The sequence below is a fragment of the Echinops telfairi genome, unplaced genomic scaffold (genome assembly GCF_000313985.2).
Source record: "Echinops telfairi isolate 266 unplaced genomic scaffold, ASM31398v2 ScPeMD7_7469;HRSCAF=8507_1, whole genome shotgun sequence".
NCBI classification, from domain to species: domain Eukaryota; kingdom Metazoa; phylum Chordata; class Mammalia; order Afrosoricida; family Tenrecidae; genus Echinops; species Echinops telfairi.
In genome coordinates, this window is record NW_022111373.1 from 106,851,731 (window position 1) to 106,870,410 (window position 18,680).

Sequence of the window (18,680 nt, forward strand, 5' to 3'; positions counted from 1 at the left end):
GCTACTTGTTTATCTTCAAGCCTTTAAGACCCCGGATGCTGTATCTTTTGATAGCCAGGCACCATCAGTTTTCTTCATCACATTTGCTTATGACCCATTTTGTCTTCAGCAATCGTGTCAGGAAGGTAAGCATCACACGATGCCGGATTGTTAGAACTAAGTGTTCTTGTGTTGAGGGAGTACTCGAGTGGAGGACATAGAACACTTTTTGAAGGCAGGGAGAATCATTCTATAGTCAAGGGAAGGAGGAGGAGTATTCCTCTGCTGCTTTCAGTTGAGAAGAAAAAACTAGACATTTCTATTCAAAAAGGCACCGGAACATATAAATGAGAACAACAGTCAATAAGCATTTAATAAAATCTGTATCCAATGGCATCCATGAAGATTTTTAAGCAAACCTCCCTATAAAGAAATTTCAAGAAAATGTTTGTGTCCACTTTAAAATATATATATATATATATAATGATCATAATTAAGTATTTTCACAAACAGAGAGCAAACCCACTGTCATCTAGTCGATGCCACCTCATGGCAACACCGTCTGTTAATGAGAGGAACTGCTGTCAATGGTGCCTTGGCAATCATCTTGACAGAGTCAGATCACTGGGTCTTCCTTCAAAATGGCACTGAGTGGGTGCAAACCACCAACTTCTAGGTAAGTAGTCAAGTGGAAATCGTTTGCATTACCCAGGGACCTAGGGGTTCTAAAGTTATCAGATAAAAATATTCAGCTCTTTCTGTACATTAGAAGTAGGAGGCAACAGCCTAAGAAATGCAAAGGTAATCATTCATTTGTTGTCAATCTTAGATTAAGTCCCTGGAGACTAATGTTGCCCAGTCAGCTTTATCTGTTTCTACCCATTCAATAAAAGACACACATCAGCCTATTCTCTAATATGATCTTACAAGCCTCTCTCCTTGATACACATACACATCTTTGTTCACATCCTACCCAGGACCAAAAAGCACTGTGAACACAAAAAGGGCACATGGCAGAAACTCAAGACTGAGAGAACTCTGGGCCCCAGACGAATCTACGTCAACAGAATTACAGTGCATTCAGGGTATTCTTGTCTTGTCTTTTAAAAAAATTATGTTGTACTAAAAGGCTTGGTCCTTGCTCAAATGCTGTTTGTGGGTGTGTATTAAATAACAACATTTCTTCCCTGAGTTCGTTTTTAGAAAGTGGAGACATATTTAAATGGAAAAGGCTTATCAAGGAGTTTTCAGTGTGCTACTTTAATCCACAAATTCTAAGAAAAATGTCATGTCCCGAGGAAAATAGCGTGAGGTCCTGTCTGACCTCCTCTGGCTTCTGTAGGGAGAATAATCCAACTTCATGCCAGTCCCCAGCCAATTGCCACAGGCCGAGGTCAGACATGTCTCCATCTTCATCAGTCATCCCTGGCACAGCACTCTGGGTTTGTTAATTCATTGCAATGGCCATGAAGTACTCACAGTCAACACTCGCAATTATGGGAGCTTAGTAAGGAACAAACAAATTATAAAATAATAAGAATACAGTTCTTTCTTTTGTCCATGTGCCTCTTCTCAGACTTGCTGGCAGGAATGTCCTCTTAGCCATGGGGTCCTTGGCCTCAGCCTCCATGGGCCAAGTAGACTGATCCTTTTTCTCACAATCAGGGTGGCTCCTCCACTTGGTCTCATGGTCTCAGTCCTGCAGCTTCTGATACCTCTGCTGTCTCCCCTGCAGGCAGGGATCTTCAATGTTCTGCTGGTAGCTCTTCTTTCTTGATGGTCACAGGATTCCCTCTCTCTGCTTCTGACATGGCTCATTTATATACCCAGTGGAAGGGCAAAACTGACCAATCCCCTCCATCAGTGTTTTTCACACACCCTATTTGCCTGGCCCACCCAATCATTTGGTGGGAGTTACAAAGACATGGAGAGAAGAACAGTTCCAAGTAATTGCACTCCACCACATCTCCCCCACCCCAAAGCACAAGAGTTTTACCTTAACCCAAATCACTAGTAAAGCACTTACCTCGTGTCAAATCCTCGAACAATTGCACCCATCGCCTTTGCTGCACCTGCAGAAGCAAGTCCGGCAACCCCACCTCCAACAATCAAAACCTAGGAGAGAAGATAGAACCTGGTTGGTTGGTTACATAAAAGCCATTATCTATGGATTATGAACTTATACACTATTAGAAACATATTATGAAAAATGACAAACTATTCTTATAAGCATTATAACCTGGTGATCCTCACACTTACTGCTATGTTTGAGCCCACAGTTGGAGCAACCACTGTGTCAATCATCCCATTGAGGGTCTTCCTCTCTTTTTCCAATCTACTACTTTACCAAGCACGATATCCTTCTCCAGGGACCAGTCTCTCCTGATAACATGTTCAAAGTACGTGAGACGAAAGCTTGCTGTCATCGTCTCTAAGGAGTACTCCGACTGTATTTCTTCCAACACAGATTTGCTCGTTCTTCTGGTAGTTTATGGTACATTCTATATTCTTCACCAACACTGTAGTTTAAAGGCATCAATTCTTTTTTTATCTTCCTTATTCATTGTCCAGTTCTCGTATGCATATGAGGCTACTGAAAATACCAATCATGGCTGAAGTTAGGTGTACCTTAGTCCTCCAAGTACTATCTTTGCTTTTTAACACGTGAAAACCTTTGCAGCAGAATTGCCTAAAGCAACATTTCATTTGATTTCCTGGCAGCTTGCTTCCATAAGTACTGATTGCGGATCCATGTAAATTGAAATGTCTGATCACTTGAGTCTTTTCTCGGGTTAGCATCATGTTGCTTATTGGTTCAGTTGTGAGGGTTACAGTTTTGTTTATGTTGAATTATGTTCAGTGTCAACCACACTGAAGGCTAGTCTTTGGTTTTCGTCAGCTAAGTGTTCCACTGAAACCTGTCACCCTGCAGGTATTTGAAATACTGATGGCATAGCTTCTAGGATCACAGCAACACACAAGCCACCACCACAGTACAACAAACTGACAGGGCAGGGGTGGGTCCAAAAACTGTGTTATCTTTCTGATACGATCGCTGAAGACTAATGAGTGCATAAGCAAATGTGGTGAAGAAAGCTGATGGTGCCTGGCTATCAAAAGATATAGCGTCTGCAGTCTTAAAGGCTTGAAGGTAAACAAGCGGCCATCAAACTCAGAAGCAACAAAGCCCACATGGAATAAGCACACCAGCCTGTGTGACCACGAGGTGTCGAAGGTATCAGGTATCAGGCATCAAAGAATAAAAAATCATACCATTGTGAAGGAGAGGGAGTGCAGATTGGGGGCCCAAAGCCCAGCAGAAGGCAACTGGACATACCCTTACAGAAGGGTCACAGGGAGGAGACAAGCCAGTCAGGGTGCAATGTAGCAACAATAAAACAGAACTTTCCTCTAGTTCCACCCCCACACACACACTATCATGATCCCAATTCTACCTTACAAATCTGGATACGCCAGAGGATGTATAATGGTACAGATAGGAACTGGAAACACAGGGAATCCAGGACAGATGATCCCTTCAGGACTAGTGGTGAAAGTGGCGATACCAGGAGGGTGGAGGGAAAGTGGGATAGAAAGGGGGAGCTGATTATAAGGACCTACATATAACCCCTTCCCTGGGGGTCGGACAACAGAAAAGTGGGTGAAGGGAGACATCAGACAGTGTAAGATATGACAAAATAATAATTTATAAATTATCAAGGGTACATGAGGGAGAGGGGAGCCGGGAGGAAGTGGAAAAAATAAGGAGCTGATACCAAGGGCTCAAGTAGAAAGCAAATGTTTTGAGAATAATGAGGGCAACAAATGCACAAATGTGCTTGACATACAATGGATGTATGTATGGATTGTGATAAGTTGTACGAGGCCTCAATAAAATGATTATAAAAAAAACTAAGTTAAAATTACAAGATATATGCCACATGTCTCTGGTACAAAGCATACAATAAATGCTGCTGGTGCTGCTGCTGCTGGTGGTGCCGCTGGTGCTGATCATAGGAGTTGATCAACGTTGTGAGTGGGTGGATCATTCTTGGGCTCAACCACCACCACACTGCTGTCAAACTGTTACCCAAAGAACAACTGCTAGCAAAGACCCATAACGTCCATCTAAAAACAGCTACCTACAGCAAGATCAACACCGCAGAGGTTAAAGATTAATAGGTTCCTTCCCACTGGACAAACGTTTCTTCTTCTCAAATTCATGGTATGACACCCTAATTATCTCTGCCCTCTCAAATTCTCAAGTTTTCCTACTTTTATATCAAAGTAAGTCTTGAAGACAGGAACAAGTTTAGTGAACTCCAATTCCTACATCTATTTTCAGCTCCAATGTTTCTTAGAGAAACAGCTGGTGATCAACCACATCATGTTGAACTTGTAAACAATTTTTTTTTTTTACTTTTGAACTATCTGCACCTGAACCCTAAAGCTTCATCACACAGCCATACAATGAACAGGGCCAAGAGACACAAAGAATGCCTAAGAAACAAGAGCTGCCTCCTTCCTGAGAAACTCAGTCAGAAAGATGTCTGCGCTCCAGAGAGGGTCTTCCAGAGGAACAGTTCAAAACTCATTGCCGTCACCTTTGATTCTAACTCACAGTGACCATAAGGAACAGGATCGAACTGCCCCCATGAATTTCCAAGGCTTTAATGTTTAAATTTTTAAAATGCTGAATAGCCCCAGGTCTAAATCTAATGATCCAGTTATAAATATAATGTTTTTGATTTATTAAATATTACTCTAAACACTTTATATCTCTTAGAATGATACATTTGAGAACAACCATGCCAAAAACCATGCTCTCACCCCCAAAGAAATTAGAAAATAGGGCCAAAGAGTAAACGCTCTGTGATGTCTTCATACTTTTTAACCAGATTCTTAGTCACGCTCTTCTCCCTCTGTCTTCTTTCTTCTTGTCTCACTTTTATATCTTTTGCTAGTTTTCTTCACTTGGTCTATTTCTCAAAACAGCATTTAAGGGGATTTCAAAAAGTTCCTAAGAAAATGAGATTAGAAGGAAATTTTTCCACAAACGTTGACTAGTTCCTTTGTATAACTGTGTTTTTCAAAACTAACCTTACTTGCTTTTCCAATTTTTCCAGGTTCCTTTGGTGTGCACCCTGGGCTTATTTAATGAAGTACATAAGCATATGAAACCCCAAGAAAACAGAGAGGACACTCACTAGAAAGGAAGACAGGTGGGTAACAACATTTAAAGTCGTTTCTGATAACCAGGGTCAAGTGTTTAAATCCTTTAAGTACCTAAGTACTCAAGTATAAGCCAAGTTTTTTCAGCACAGTTTTTATGGTAAAATTAGGTGCCTCAGCGGATATTCGGGTCGGCTTAGACTCGAGTAGATACAGTATGTTTACTGTAAGCCAAGGGTAACAATATCATCATCCCGTTCCTCACAAACTGCACCTCTGTGCTCTGAATCTAGGGGAGAGGGATTGCACTCTCTACCTTGGCCAGATTCCCTGACAACCACCACCTCCCATTTCCTGACCTCTTCACCCAAAATCTGGCAAAAAGCAAGGAAACCAAGAAAGTCTTTTCTATGAAACAAAGTGTCGTAATATTGAGAAATCCCAAACTTACTCAATGGTTTCCTTGACGCTTTGAGAAAAGGAAACTTATGAACAGGCTGCATGGAACAAGTTCACCTGAGACTTTCTAAGAATTCAAGGCCTAACAGGAAAGAAAATCAGAATTTCCAGAAGTCAAAATTCATTTTTTTTCTTCAAGTAATCTTTAATGTTTAGCTCGGAGGCTCCATCATCTATTTATTTATATAAGGCACGAAAGTCATCAGTATAATTAGCATAGAAGTAACATGGTAAATGGCTCATTATTGCCGTAGGTGTCATGGAGGCACTTCTGACTGAGTGCTCAACAGACCAAAACACTTCCTAGTCCTGCATCACCCTCACAGCCATCCGTCAATCCATTTCATTGGGAGTCCTCCTCTTTTTCACTGGCTCTCTATTGACCAGACATGCTGTCCTTCTCCGGAGGCGGGCCCCTCCTGATATGTCCAAAGTATGTGAGAGAGTCTCCCAGCCTCGCGTCTAAGCATTCTGGTGGTATGTCTTCCAAGACTGACCTGGGTCAGTTGTTATGTCCCACAGAGTCGATTCTGACTCCCCGTGACCCTGTGGAATGAATGAAGTACCCCCAGAATGAAGCACTGTCCAGTCCTGCCCAATCTACATCATCATTGACATGTTTGAGCTCATTATTACAGTCACAGTGCAAAATATATTCCATATCCTTCGCCAACACCACAGTTCAAGGGTACTAATTCTCCACTGGTCTTCCTTATTCACGGTCTAGTTTTCACTCATACCGTGGCGTGGGTCGGGCACATCTTAGCCCTCAAAGCAATGCCTTTGCTTCTTCGCATTCTCATTAGGTCTTTGGCCGATTTGCACAATCTAATACATTGCTTGGTATTATCGCCACTGCTTCCACGGGTATGTCTTATGAATATTCATTCTGTTGACTTAATTTATTAACATTAGGATAAAACACTGAAAGTTTGGCCTACCTTAGCCGGAGGAACTTTTCCAGCAGCTGTGATCTGACCAGTGAAAAACCGTCCAAAATGATTTGCTGCTAGGACAACAGCCTTATAACTTAAAAAAACAGAATAAAATTCAAGAACTTAGGTTCATAAATTATCAGTTAAGCTTAGCCTTCAAATAATAATAGTGAACGTTTATACATAGCTTCCTATGTGCTAAGTACTATGTATATATACATATATGTGTGTGTGTGTGTGTGTGTGTGTGTGTGTGTGTGTGTGTGTACACATACTCCCTTCATCTTCACAACAACCCCATGGGTACAATTGGTATCTTTATTTTGTAAGCAAGGACTGAGGCAGAGCCCTGCCCAATGCCACCCAGTTAATAAATGGCAGAGGCAGAGTCAACCCAGACAAACTGCCTATAGAGGCTCCCTCTTATCCACGATGACATCAGCCTCCAGAATGCGAGTACTGACAGTGGCAGCTAACGGTTAAAGACATGGTGCTCTGAGACAGAGGGACCTCACTTAAATCCAAGTGCTGTTGCTGTTCAGCTTTGTGACCTTGGGCAAATGTCTTTAACTCCTTAATTCAGGGTTTCCTCGTCTGTAAATTGTGAACAAAAATGGCCTTTAACTCTTAAAAGTTGTTGTGAGGATGAAATGACAAAAAAACAGGTAAAGTACTTAGCTTAAGCTTGTCACACAATTCCCAAACACTCTTAATATAAGTACTCATAATATAGCAGTGCTTTTAAGTACAGAAACAAGCTATGTGGTGAAACCTAAGAGAAAACACATCTTAGTTCAGAAAATATTTACTTCTTCTCAAACCACATGACACACATTTTCAAAGGAAAAATATGATCAAGATTCAAAGGCCATTACAAGAAATTAAGCTTGGAATTAATACTTTTAAAGATTCAGTGGCTATTTGGCTAAATCTCATCTTTAAAAATATATTTTTTACAAACTACACTAATTTCATTTCCACAACATTTTATACTTAAAAGGTACTTTTACACATCCACTTGGTAATACACACTGTCTTAATTTATAACATGATCTCTATATAATCACTCACTCATGGACATCAAGTCAATGATGACTCATAGCAACCCCCATGGGCTTCCAAGACTTATTCTTTACAGGAGTAGAAATCCTCGTCTTTCTCCTGAGGAACCTATATATATAACTCGACCTATCTAATAATCCCTACCTACTAATAGGCCCCCAAACCTTTCCCTGATCCTAGTTCTAGAAAACAATGTTGGCTATCACCACTAATGCAAGAACATCTAATGCATCACTATTGCTTTAACATAAATCATACTGGAGAAGGAAAAAGGTATTTTAAAGATTACATAATTTTACTAGTCTTACTTCTGAAACCACGTGATGCAAATTTCCAAAGCAAAAGTACAATACAAACTCAGAGCCCATTATGAGAAATTAACTTCGGAATTAATGTTTTTAAGGATTCCGTTGCTATTTGAATAACAAATGTGAGATTGATGGTGGAGGAAATGTACACAAAAGTACAGAGAGTGAGAAAAAGTGTTGTCCTGTCTTCAGTACGTGCGGAGGAAAGGTGGCCACGTAGCCACTGTAAGACGTTTGCGTGCATGAGTTGGCACAGCCCTGATGGCACAGTGGCTAAAGGGCCATTCTCACCAGTCGCTCAGTGGGAAAGACAAGGGGGCAGTCTACTTGCATGAAGAGTTATACCCCTGGCAACCCCATGGGGCAATTCTACTCTGTCCTGCAGGGTTACTAGGAGCTGGAATTGATTCAACAGCGATGGGCACAGGTATGAGTTAGTCACCTAGTTTATCTAGCCTACCACCGGCTTTTTAGAAAAGTTAGTCACAGTCCCCCAACAATTAAAAACGTTTGTCCGTATCCAGGATAAAAGCAAAGTATCTACTTTGCAGGGCCCGGAGATCATTCCAGCGCCCACCAGGGGGCAGTATCACTCACTTTGGGAAACAGCACACATTGCATGTGAATTGCATGATTCATTTCCAATTGTGCCCTTTGCAAATATGTTAGCGCAGGACATAAGATAATGGCTTCTCCAGTTGGGTCCCACAGATACCCAAAGCTTCAAAGTTCAGCCAACTCTGGAGCCATGAGGGTTGGCATGTTCCTGGCCCTAATGCCTCCTGGCCCCACAGTTAATTCAGCCAATGCCAATCTGCTGTTATTTCATTTGTTCATATTGCCTCATAATGTTTCATTTGCTCAAAAGATTCTGAAACCAAAACTCACTGGTCTAGAACACATGGTTTGGATATCCTTTCCCCCTGGTGCATTTCACACACGAGAATCAGTGATACGCTTAAAGTCTGCAGGGTACATTTTCTTTTTAGGAAATCTGAAGTCCCATATGGTTGCAATATTTATGTATTTTGATTTTATTTTATTCACTTTGGTTGGTGAGTTCAAATTGCTTTTGGTTGTCAGCCAAGCACTAACCACTGAGCCACTAGGGTTCTTTCATGTCCTTACATTAAATACAGCAAAATGTGTTTTAAAACGTATCACTTTTGTTTACTGTACCTCATTCATATTACAACAGAACCAATGAAATGCAAATTAGAATTTGGGGCAAAGTTACTTTGCTACACCTATAAAAACCTGTGCCAACCCATAGAAGGCTTAATTTGTGTTCCTCTTCAAGGCTCATGCAGATTTGATTTTGTAAATATTTTCTCTCATTGTTGCTTCACTCATAACAGTAAGCAATCAACTACTGAAAGTTGTCATGTTTAAAACATCATTTAACTAACTTATTAAATGAACTGTCTTCACAGGCATTATCCATTGTCCACATTTTCCTCTCCTTTCCCTGAGTGTAGGCTATTTGCTGACTCTGCCCTAACCTGCCTTCAAGACCAGAATGGCGCTCAGTCATGCCATGTACCTCTGAGCAGAGCAGGCCTTAGACTGATTGATTCTCAGCAAAGCATTCCCGGACAATAAATGAGGAAGGCCCTGGAATTGGCAGATAAATGATGGTTATTTTTCACTTGGCCTCAAAGGTAAGAGGATATAGTTAACTCGATGCCAGATAAATCTTGCTCTAAGGCAGGCATTTTCCCTGTTCATTAAATATTTGGGGGTTTTTTTTAATAATTTTATTTGGAGTTCTTACAGCTCTTACAACAATCTCTACATCATCATCAAATATTTTCTGAAATGCTTAAGTAACTAGTTAAGATGACAAATCTACAAATATGTACGTCCATACACAAACATAGTTATATAGAGATCTATTTTCTGTTGAACCATCTAAAACGACCAGTATTAAACCATGTTTTAACCTATGAAACAGCAATTCCATCTTTGTACATGAATCCACACACAAAATATAATATAGTCCTCAAACAGAGAATATGATCATTATTTCCATAGGTGGATAATGCCCTTCAGTACTTCTCTTCCACCCAAGATCAAAAAAGAGTGTACAATAGAATACAAGATGAACAGCCATTTCTTATCTGATTACCATGAAAGGTTGTTAAAAACAACTCAGGTGTGCCTTCAAAAGACTGAAATCTTCACAGTTACTACAAATAAAATCATTTGAACTATAGTGAGAATGTTTCTGTAGCACAACTGTGCTTTTCTTTGAATTGAAAGGGAAATCAACCTACCCAGCAATGTTGGCCATCGAGCTTAGTGCGTCATATCCCTGAGCAATTGTGACTCTTGGCACCTGGTCCATTGCCAGCACTGTAGTTTTTCTCTCAGAGAGTTTATTTAGCAAGTCTGGATTTTGGGCTGGGTAAATAAAACTGATCAGTGTCCCTGATGTCTTTAAAAGGTCAGCTTCATGAACATTCAGCGTTGGATTAACCATAGGAGCTCGTACCTGAGGGGAAAAGTCGTCACAGATTAAAAACATAAACTCCTTGTTCATATGTTTAACTAGGCAGAGATTTTTAGATACTATGCCATGACTGAAATAATGTTCTAAAACTAAATGTTTCATCAATAAATGTCTAACTAAATTCTTAAGTAAGGGAAGTACATAAAGGTCTATATAATTTCTCCTCTGACTGTTGGCCAGTGGGCTGGCTTACAAAAGGCACACACACACATGGGAAATCCAGTATTAGACAGGTTGGACAATTGACTGTAGAGTGGTGAAAAATAGGTAAGTTCTACAACACACCTGTCCTCCCAAAGCCTATTACTCTGGTAAGACCTTAAAAGATGTGAACAGGAAATTTTGTTGCCTGTTCAAGGATTCAATTCTTGCTAATTCTGACCAGCATAAACATTTGGAATGGCGAGAAGAACACTGCAAACTCAAGTCTCCATGGTGGTATGTATAGACTAAAGCACATGGGAATTCCAGATGCTCCTAGATGAATTTATGGATAAACACATTTCAAATGAGTTAAATTAGATTTAAGCAAAGAGCTAAAATATATTCTAGCATGTTAAGAAGCATCACATAAGCACATGAATATCAACTCCACGTCTGAAAGTTTCAAATGTCACTTTTTAGAGGCCAAAATTTTAAATTCCTTTTAAAAGCTTTTAAATTTGATATGCAAATTTAAAATCCATCTTCAATGGAAGTGGCTCACTAGCTTCCATAGTAGATTGGTGCTTTCACATAAATAAACACAGAAAGCAGAGATTCTGAGATTTGTGTTTTCAATGGAAATATAAAAGCAGGGTCTCCCTCCCCCCCCCCCTTCCCATCATCATTCTCAAAACATTTTCTTTGTACTTGAGCCCTTGGTCTCAGCTCCTCATTTTTCCCCCCCGCCCCCCCCCCCCCCTTCCCCACTAAATCCTTTCACCTCTATCTACCTCTGAGGTATTATTGTCTGTTATTCTTATTTCAGTTGTTGATTAGATAATGGATGTGATTGTAGGTTCTGGACTGTAACCAAGACTCTTTGCCAAGGTTTATTTTCTGCATGGAAAATTTACTAGGTAGATTTAGTAAAAACTGGAGGACTACTATGAATGGGTTCTATTGGATCCATTCAATTGCTCTGCAGGCACCTGAGTGAGCCAGGCTAAGAGACAGTTTCCCTACATATGTTCTTCAGATCACAAGTTCCTCATGATAGGAACAGGTATGACTCTAGAGAGAGACTTCCAAGTCAGGTGGTTTATCAATGCAAGTAATAAAGTCAGCCAAGTTTCTAGATTGTAGGCTCGCTCAGCATCTTTAACATGCTCATCATACCTATTGTGACTCTTTCAAAGGAAAAGAGCATTTCCGAAAATTAGTTGCACCCTACTGCTTTCTTGGGGATCACAAATGTTTTGATTCCTGGGACTTGGCGATGGATTTTATCTATTTTTCAGAAATTCTTTTATATCCAGCTCTATCACCTTAAATTTTCTGTCAACTTTAAATTTTTTAAAGCTCTCGCTGAGTTCTAAGTTCTCTCTAAACCATGAATTTTCTTATTGATTTTCCAACATTGTATGGGGCTTGGGGGAAACAACACCATTAAGGGGGCGGGGGGGTGGAAATAAACCTACAACTTCTGAAGAAAAAAAAATTTTTCAGATCCCATTCAAGTATTCAGTGTTCATAATGTAAAAAACTAGGTGACTGATTTCTTAGAAATGAAAACAGAATGCTTGTCTTTCATGAGAAAATGAGGACTGTATTTTGACCCTTAGATTCAACCATACTTCTTTTTGCCTCAGTTGCAGGAGGCTCAGAATTAACGTTCAACTCTAGAAACCACCTTCGGTTGGACTCGATCTAAGTCTCACTCTGTATTCTGATACTTTTTTTTTTTAACTTTATTGGCTTGAATGCTATTCAAGAATCTAGATTTCTATTTCTCTTGCATGTGTTCACCTTCAAGCTGCCAAATGAGTCTACCCAACACCAAGTCCAATGCTGCTGTCTCTAGAAGTCACACCTTCTCCAGAAATAGCATCATGGCAGTGAGCGTCACTGTGTCTTCTGGTTTCCAGCCTCCACCTGTATGTTCAGGTCTACACTGAGTTCCATGCCTTCTTTCCATGCTAGCATAGCTTAGATACTCACCTGTGGGTATTTTCCCTAGCCAATTAAAAGACAATTTCCAGATAGCCAATATAAAGATGGCTGGAGGCCATGCTTCCCATCCTCATGTATCTCTGATACTGCCTGAGAAAAAGTCCCAAAGAACAGTCACACCCTGCAACCCTTGCTCTGACAAGGGCATCTTGTGAAAAAAGGAAAAGCTGAAATGTGCCATTAAAAGATCACAAAGAGTCAGCATGCTGCAAACGGGAGAGGGGATGGGGATAATTACTTTGACCACCAAATCTGAAGCCAGCACTTCCTTCGCCCCTTGGATCTGAGCACCTGCTGCTCTATAGTGATCATCGGAGAACTTGGAAGCTTCGCCCGCGCCCGATTCCACAACAACATTAAAACCCTGCTTGACCAAGGCCTGAACACCTGCAGGGGACAATGCCACTCGCTTCTCATTCTGGAAAATCTCCTTAGGGACTCCAACAGTCAGTTGTTTATATGGAATTCCTACAAGCAGACAAAAGGCAAAAAAAAAAAAAAGATATAAGGAAAGAAAAGAACATTTAATAACATTTGAAATGGGCAGTCTGCTCTCCAAAATACAATGCACAGACAAGATGTTCTTTGAAATGACGCTCCTGATTCAGAACCAGGGGCCTTGATTTTTTTTTAAATAAATTATGAGAAAATTTGTTTGCCATTTTTATTTCAGAATCAAAACGCTAAATATTTTATAGAACCAAATGGCCCTCGACAAAAAACATGACTAAATTGGCTTATTCCTAGGGGAAAAATAAGTTGAGAGACCATTCAGCATGCTAATTCACCCTCTCTAAACCCACCCTTTAGGGTGATGGTCTTCCTGACCTTACCTTTAAGGATAACAGAAGCTTACAGGAGCCTATATAAACAGCCTGCATTAGAAAATGATGGCTTGTCACATCCAAAGTCCCCTTCCTGGAAATTTGGCCACAGACAATTAAATCCTGAGCTTTTCAAGTGTTGCCATCTTGAAATCTTGCCAACCTGGCCACCAACTGATAAGCCCAGGGGTTAGCAGCTACATCAAAGATCATCATGGACAGGTCCAACATGTGGGCCGCCAGCCTTTCAGGAGACAGCGATTCACAGGATCGCTGCCTGAGGAACCCCATGTTGACCAGTGATTTCCCAACACCATCAGGTTCTCACGCAGGGAATCTGAATGGGAGACCCACAAGAAGGGTCACAGAGTGCAGTGGTGCAGAAGCCACTGTCAGCACAGTGGCGAGGTATTCAAAGGGAGCTCAGCGCAACAGGGACAGAGACACCACTAATGGATATGCAGAGTCGCAGACAGGGTGACCTGGCAGCAGAGTCGGGGCACCCAGAGCAATACTGTGCTGCTCTGAGAAGCAGATGAGCACTATCCTGGGCTCCTACCCTCCCCCCAAATCTACACAATAAACCTTCATCACAAAGTGTACTCCACAGCATCTCTGTTCTTGCAACCCGGAACAGCCAAGAGAGCACAGGCCTGCTTTTGCTAACAGTAATCATCTGTTCTGCTGCCTTCATCAACACATAAGCATAAGCAGATGTTTTTAATGAAACGTATCTGCTTCTCCTTAAGATTTACTAAACTGTAGGAAATCCACTCTTAAAACCTAAACCCCGGCCACTCATCAATCAGTCTGACATACTGCAGTGGTTTGCATGTGGTGTCTGATCCTCCAAGCGATGCCATCAGTATCTCCTACAAATTTCAAATGCCAGCCAGGTCAGCAGGATGGGCAGGTGTCAGTGAGGCTTCCAGACTAAGACAGACTGGGAAGCAGAACTTGGTGGTCTACTTCTGAAAACCACTGGCCAGCGACAACGACAAGGATAACAAGGGACCGCGGTCTGGCCGAGGGCCAGAAGAGGAAGCCCTGGGGTTGGAAAACATGGAAACAGGATTGGAGACCTGCCTCCTCAGAGTCGCCAACCTTAACAACTTGGATGGAGCAAAAGGGTGCGAACCTTCATTTGTTATGTGCCACAACTAAACTTACAGCAGTAAAAATCCACGAATATGGGGACGTGGGACGTCTGGCCTAAGACTAGGAAAACTGGGAGTTGTAAACCACAGTGGAAGGCTTCCAGGCATAAATGCGCTGAAATGGACTGGTCTTGACCATTTTTAACCTGACAACTGTATTATCTACTAGGAAGGGGAAGGGAAGGGCAAACTGAAAACGAATGACATCACAGTCAAGGTCAAACACACATTTCAATAGCTATCCTGAAATACAACCCTGTCAGGGACACCTTATAAAGAAGACTAGTTAATATAATTATCATTCGACTTTATACCCCAACCACTAATGTCAACGATAAAGAAACTGACGTTTTTATCCCCTTCTGCAGTCTGTCATGATCAAACATGAAATCAAGAAACACTGAAAATGACTGGTAACTGGAATGCGAAACTTAGAGAAAGAAGATCTATAATTGGAAAGCATGGCATGGGTGATAAAAAGACACCATCAGAGATCACATGACAGAATTCACGAGACCAATAATGTAATCATTGAAAACACCTTTATTCAGCAACATGAACAGTGATCCTACATGTAGACTATACATGTAGACCAGAGGAACTGCACAGGAATTAAATGAATCAGGAAGGCTGTGGAAGAATCAACACATTTGAATTATGGTGTTAGAGATGACTGAAAAGTAACCATGAACTCCCAAGAGAACAAACAAATCTGTCTCAGGTGAACCAGTCATAATGCTCCTGAGCTGGAAAGATGGCAATACTTTATCTCATGTCCTTTGGGTATGTCATCAGGAAGGACCAGTGCCTGGAAAGGAACGTGTGGTAGTTACATAATCTCCTGTGAACTTGGGCAAAGGGGTGGAATCTAGCCTATCAATCAGGTCATAGCCAATGATGACTCTGTATAGGCATGGCCTTCTCCTGAGGATTCTGGGAACGCCTGTCTTTGTCCCTGGAGGTGAGACACACTCTCTCTGCTTTACATCCCTGCTGAAAAGTCACATGGAGCCATGCTGACAGCAGCCAGGCCCTGGAGCTGGATGAGCCACATGGAGACCCACGCCAGTGCTGAGATGCTTCCACAAGACTTTTCACCCTCTGGCCTGTGATCTTTCTGCTTTCAGCATCATAGCATGTGCTGCATATGCCTGTAGAAGAATTTATGGACTAGAATCGGACATATGGGCTAATATCAGACTTAGGGACTAATATCAAACTTATGTACTTGATCTAGACTGGGCTGGGATGTTTCCTTAATATACAATTACTCTTGGATATAAAACTCTCTCTTACAAATAGATGAGTATCTCCAGATTTGTTTCTCAGACAACCTGAACTAACACAGAGCACTTGGTAAAGCAGAGGGTCAGTGAAAAAGAAGATGACGGATTTACACAGTGGCTATAAACATGAGGGTTAACATAGCAAAAAGTGCGAGGATGGCCCAGGACCAGGAAGTGTTTGTACTGCACATGTAGTCACTATGATTAAAAACAGACTCACAGCACCAACAAACAATATCCTAAACTGTAAACATTTAAAATAAAAAGGAATCTGGTTCTCTCTCTTATTAAATGAGACTTTACCAAAATCCACTGCAACAAAATCTATTCCAACACAGAGTGACCCTATAAAGGGTTACCGATACCATAAATCTTTAAGGGAACAAACAACCTCATCTTTCTTCCACGGAATAGGTGCTGGGTTTGAATCACCAACCTTGAGGTTAGCGGCCCAATGCTTAGCCCACAGCACCATGAAGGCTCCTACAAAAGGTTAAATCAATTTAAAAATATATGCATTGAGCATACAACAACACTGGCTCATAGCAACCATATATAGGGTTTCCAAGGCTGTAATCTTTCTGGAGCAGATAGTTTCATCTTCCTCCTCCAGAATGGCTAATGGGTTTGAACCACTGACCCTGTGGCTAGCAGTCCACTTACCAAATAGCACCACCAGAGCTCCTTTTGAGCATGCCCAGATCCCATACTCCTTAAGCAAGAACAGTTTATAGTAAACCAATTGCGGACACATACTGAATTTTATTTCTTCTATGGCAGAGGAAGATGACCAGTAAGAAGTTGGCAAGTATTTTAAATTGATGGGCAAAGTCATGTATGATGATACTTACCTGGAATTCACAGATTAGCCAACCTCAAGTAACGTAGGTTCTATATATCACTAATCAAGAAAGCGACCAATAACGAAAGAAATAAAATAGGATTAAAAAGCCACCTTGAAGGCGCTCCTACTGGCCGGAAAGAGGACAATCTGAGCATCAAAAGAAAATTAATTTGCTTCAATGGAACAAAACAAACAAATAACTGCAGTGAAGTGGACACATTATGTCTGTATTGATTTTTTAAAAAGTAAAAATTATACTGTGTTAAACCTTCAAGTTGGAGGAAGTAATGTGTAGTAGGCAAAACAAGGGCCTCCTAAGGACGCTGTCCTTTGGTGGCTTGCGAGGTGTTGTGAGGCTGAAAGCTTTGTCCTTTCAAATACCAGCAGGGCCACCCATGATGGATAGGCTTCAGCAGAGCTTTCAGCCTAAGACGGGCTGCATGGAAAAAGTAGCAGCCAACTGGGTTCAAACATAACAACTGCGAGATGATAAAGAATCGGGCAGCATTTCGTTTTGTCATACACAGGGTCACTAGGAGTCAGAAAAACTCAATGACACCTAACAACAACAAAGAGGTCCATAGGCAAATCCCTAGAATCTATGAATCTGTTAGGCTGCCTGGCAAAGGAGCATCAAGGTAGAATAAGAGTTGCTAATTGACCTCAAAAACAAAAAGACACTGCTGGCTTACAAGATAATCACAAGGGTCCTGAACTGTGGAAGGAGACAGAGTCGGAGTCAAAGAGCTATTTAAAACTTCTATGCTGCTTTGAAGATGAAGAAAGGGGCCACAAGCCAAGGAGCACAGCTGCCTCCCAGAACGCTGGCAAAGGCCAAGAAACAGATCCTTTCCTGCTGACACTTGACTTGGGGCCAATAAGCCACATCTCAGATTTCTGGCTTTAGAAGAAGTATGTGACAATAAATTGAGTTGTTTTAAGCCATAGCATTTGGGGTAATGTGTTACAGTGGAAACAGAAAATTCATATAAAAGGGACTCATTATTCCAAAAATAAGTAAATTATAGGAAAGAACCAAGACATGAATCCCACCTTTCCAGTACTCTTAGCCAAGCGAGTAACAGAGGGGAATGTTTTCTTTCAAGAAAACTGGTAGCGAACAAAAGAACATGGAGTAGGACATCACTAATAAAATCCTATATTTAATCAGTGATCCCCAATGCTGCTACAGATTTTAAGTAAAAAAATAAATAAATGAAAACTGAAGGGAACTTAACAGATAAGATTACATTGACTATCTAAACTCGTTGACTGATTATACTGCTGTAATACAATGGAAAGTACACGTAAGCACCTATGACGTATTCCCAGAGCAGTTTGTTTTTTAATCAGAAGATAGAATTGGGAGGTTACTAGATACCCTGTCAATAGCATCTTTTGAGAACAAGGAAAGCCAAACCATGGTCATGGCGTGGATTCTGACTCATACTGACCATACATAAACAGATCTTTACAGGAGCAGGCAGGCTCATCTTTCTCCTGAGGAATGGCTGGTGGTTTTAAACTGTCCACATTCAGTTAACAGCCCACGTACTGACCCACAGAGCACCCCCAGGGCTCCTTCAGAACCAGAAAAGAAGCTATAAAAACTCTGAAAGCCTTAGAGATCCTCATTGTATACACCAGTGTTTCCTAAGGTGAGCAATACTGCACTCTGGAGCAAGCTGGAATGATCCAGGGGACTACAAAAGCAAATACTTACACTGTTTCCTGGACTGGGGACTCTAGTATGCCAGTTTTCCATTGCCAAGGAGACGTTAAGTAATTTTCCCCCCACCCCCCAGAAAAGAAGGCAGTAAGCCAAAGAAGTTCGGGAACCTATGATACAGATAGCCTACAAACTTAAATGATGAAGATGAACATTATTCCAAAAGGCAAAGAGAGCTGCTTGCGCCCCAAAAGTCCTCTGCCTCTATGTTAGTGGTTAATCCGGGTAAACTAGAGAAACAAATTCACAAAGATGGAGA

At 41.2% G+C, this 18,680-nt stretch overlaps 1 protein-coding gene across 2 annotated transcripts in view; it reads right to left on the minus strand.

Moving 5' to 3' along the window:
- The window catches only part of NNT (nicotinamide nucleotide transhydrogenase), a 110,821-nt gene that overhangs the window by 90,144 nt on the left and 1,997 nt on the right, over positions 1-18,680 (minus strand). The window contains exons 2-5 of one of the 2 annotated variants that reach the window (XM_030888865.2): positions 12,820-13,049; positions 10,192-10,409; positions 6,552-6,639; positions 2,006-2,094 (exon numbers count right to left, since the gene is read on the minus strand). In XM_030888865.2, coding sequence (XP_030744725.1) covers positions 2,006-2,094; positions 6,552-6,639; positions 10,192-10,397 — 383 coding nt within the window. In that variant the 5' untranslated portion in view covers positions 10,398-10,409; positions 12,820-13,049. The remainder of the gene's footprint in view (positions 1-2,005; positions 2,095-6,551; positions 6,640-10,191; positions 10,410-12,819; positions 13,050-18,680) is intronic. The other variant, XM_045285358.1, reaches the window with a different exon arrangement.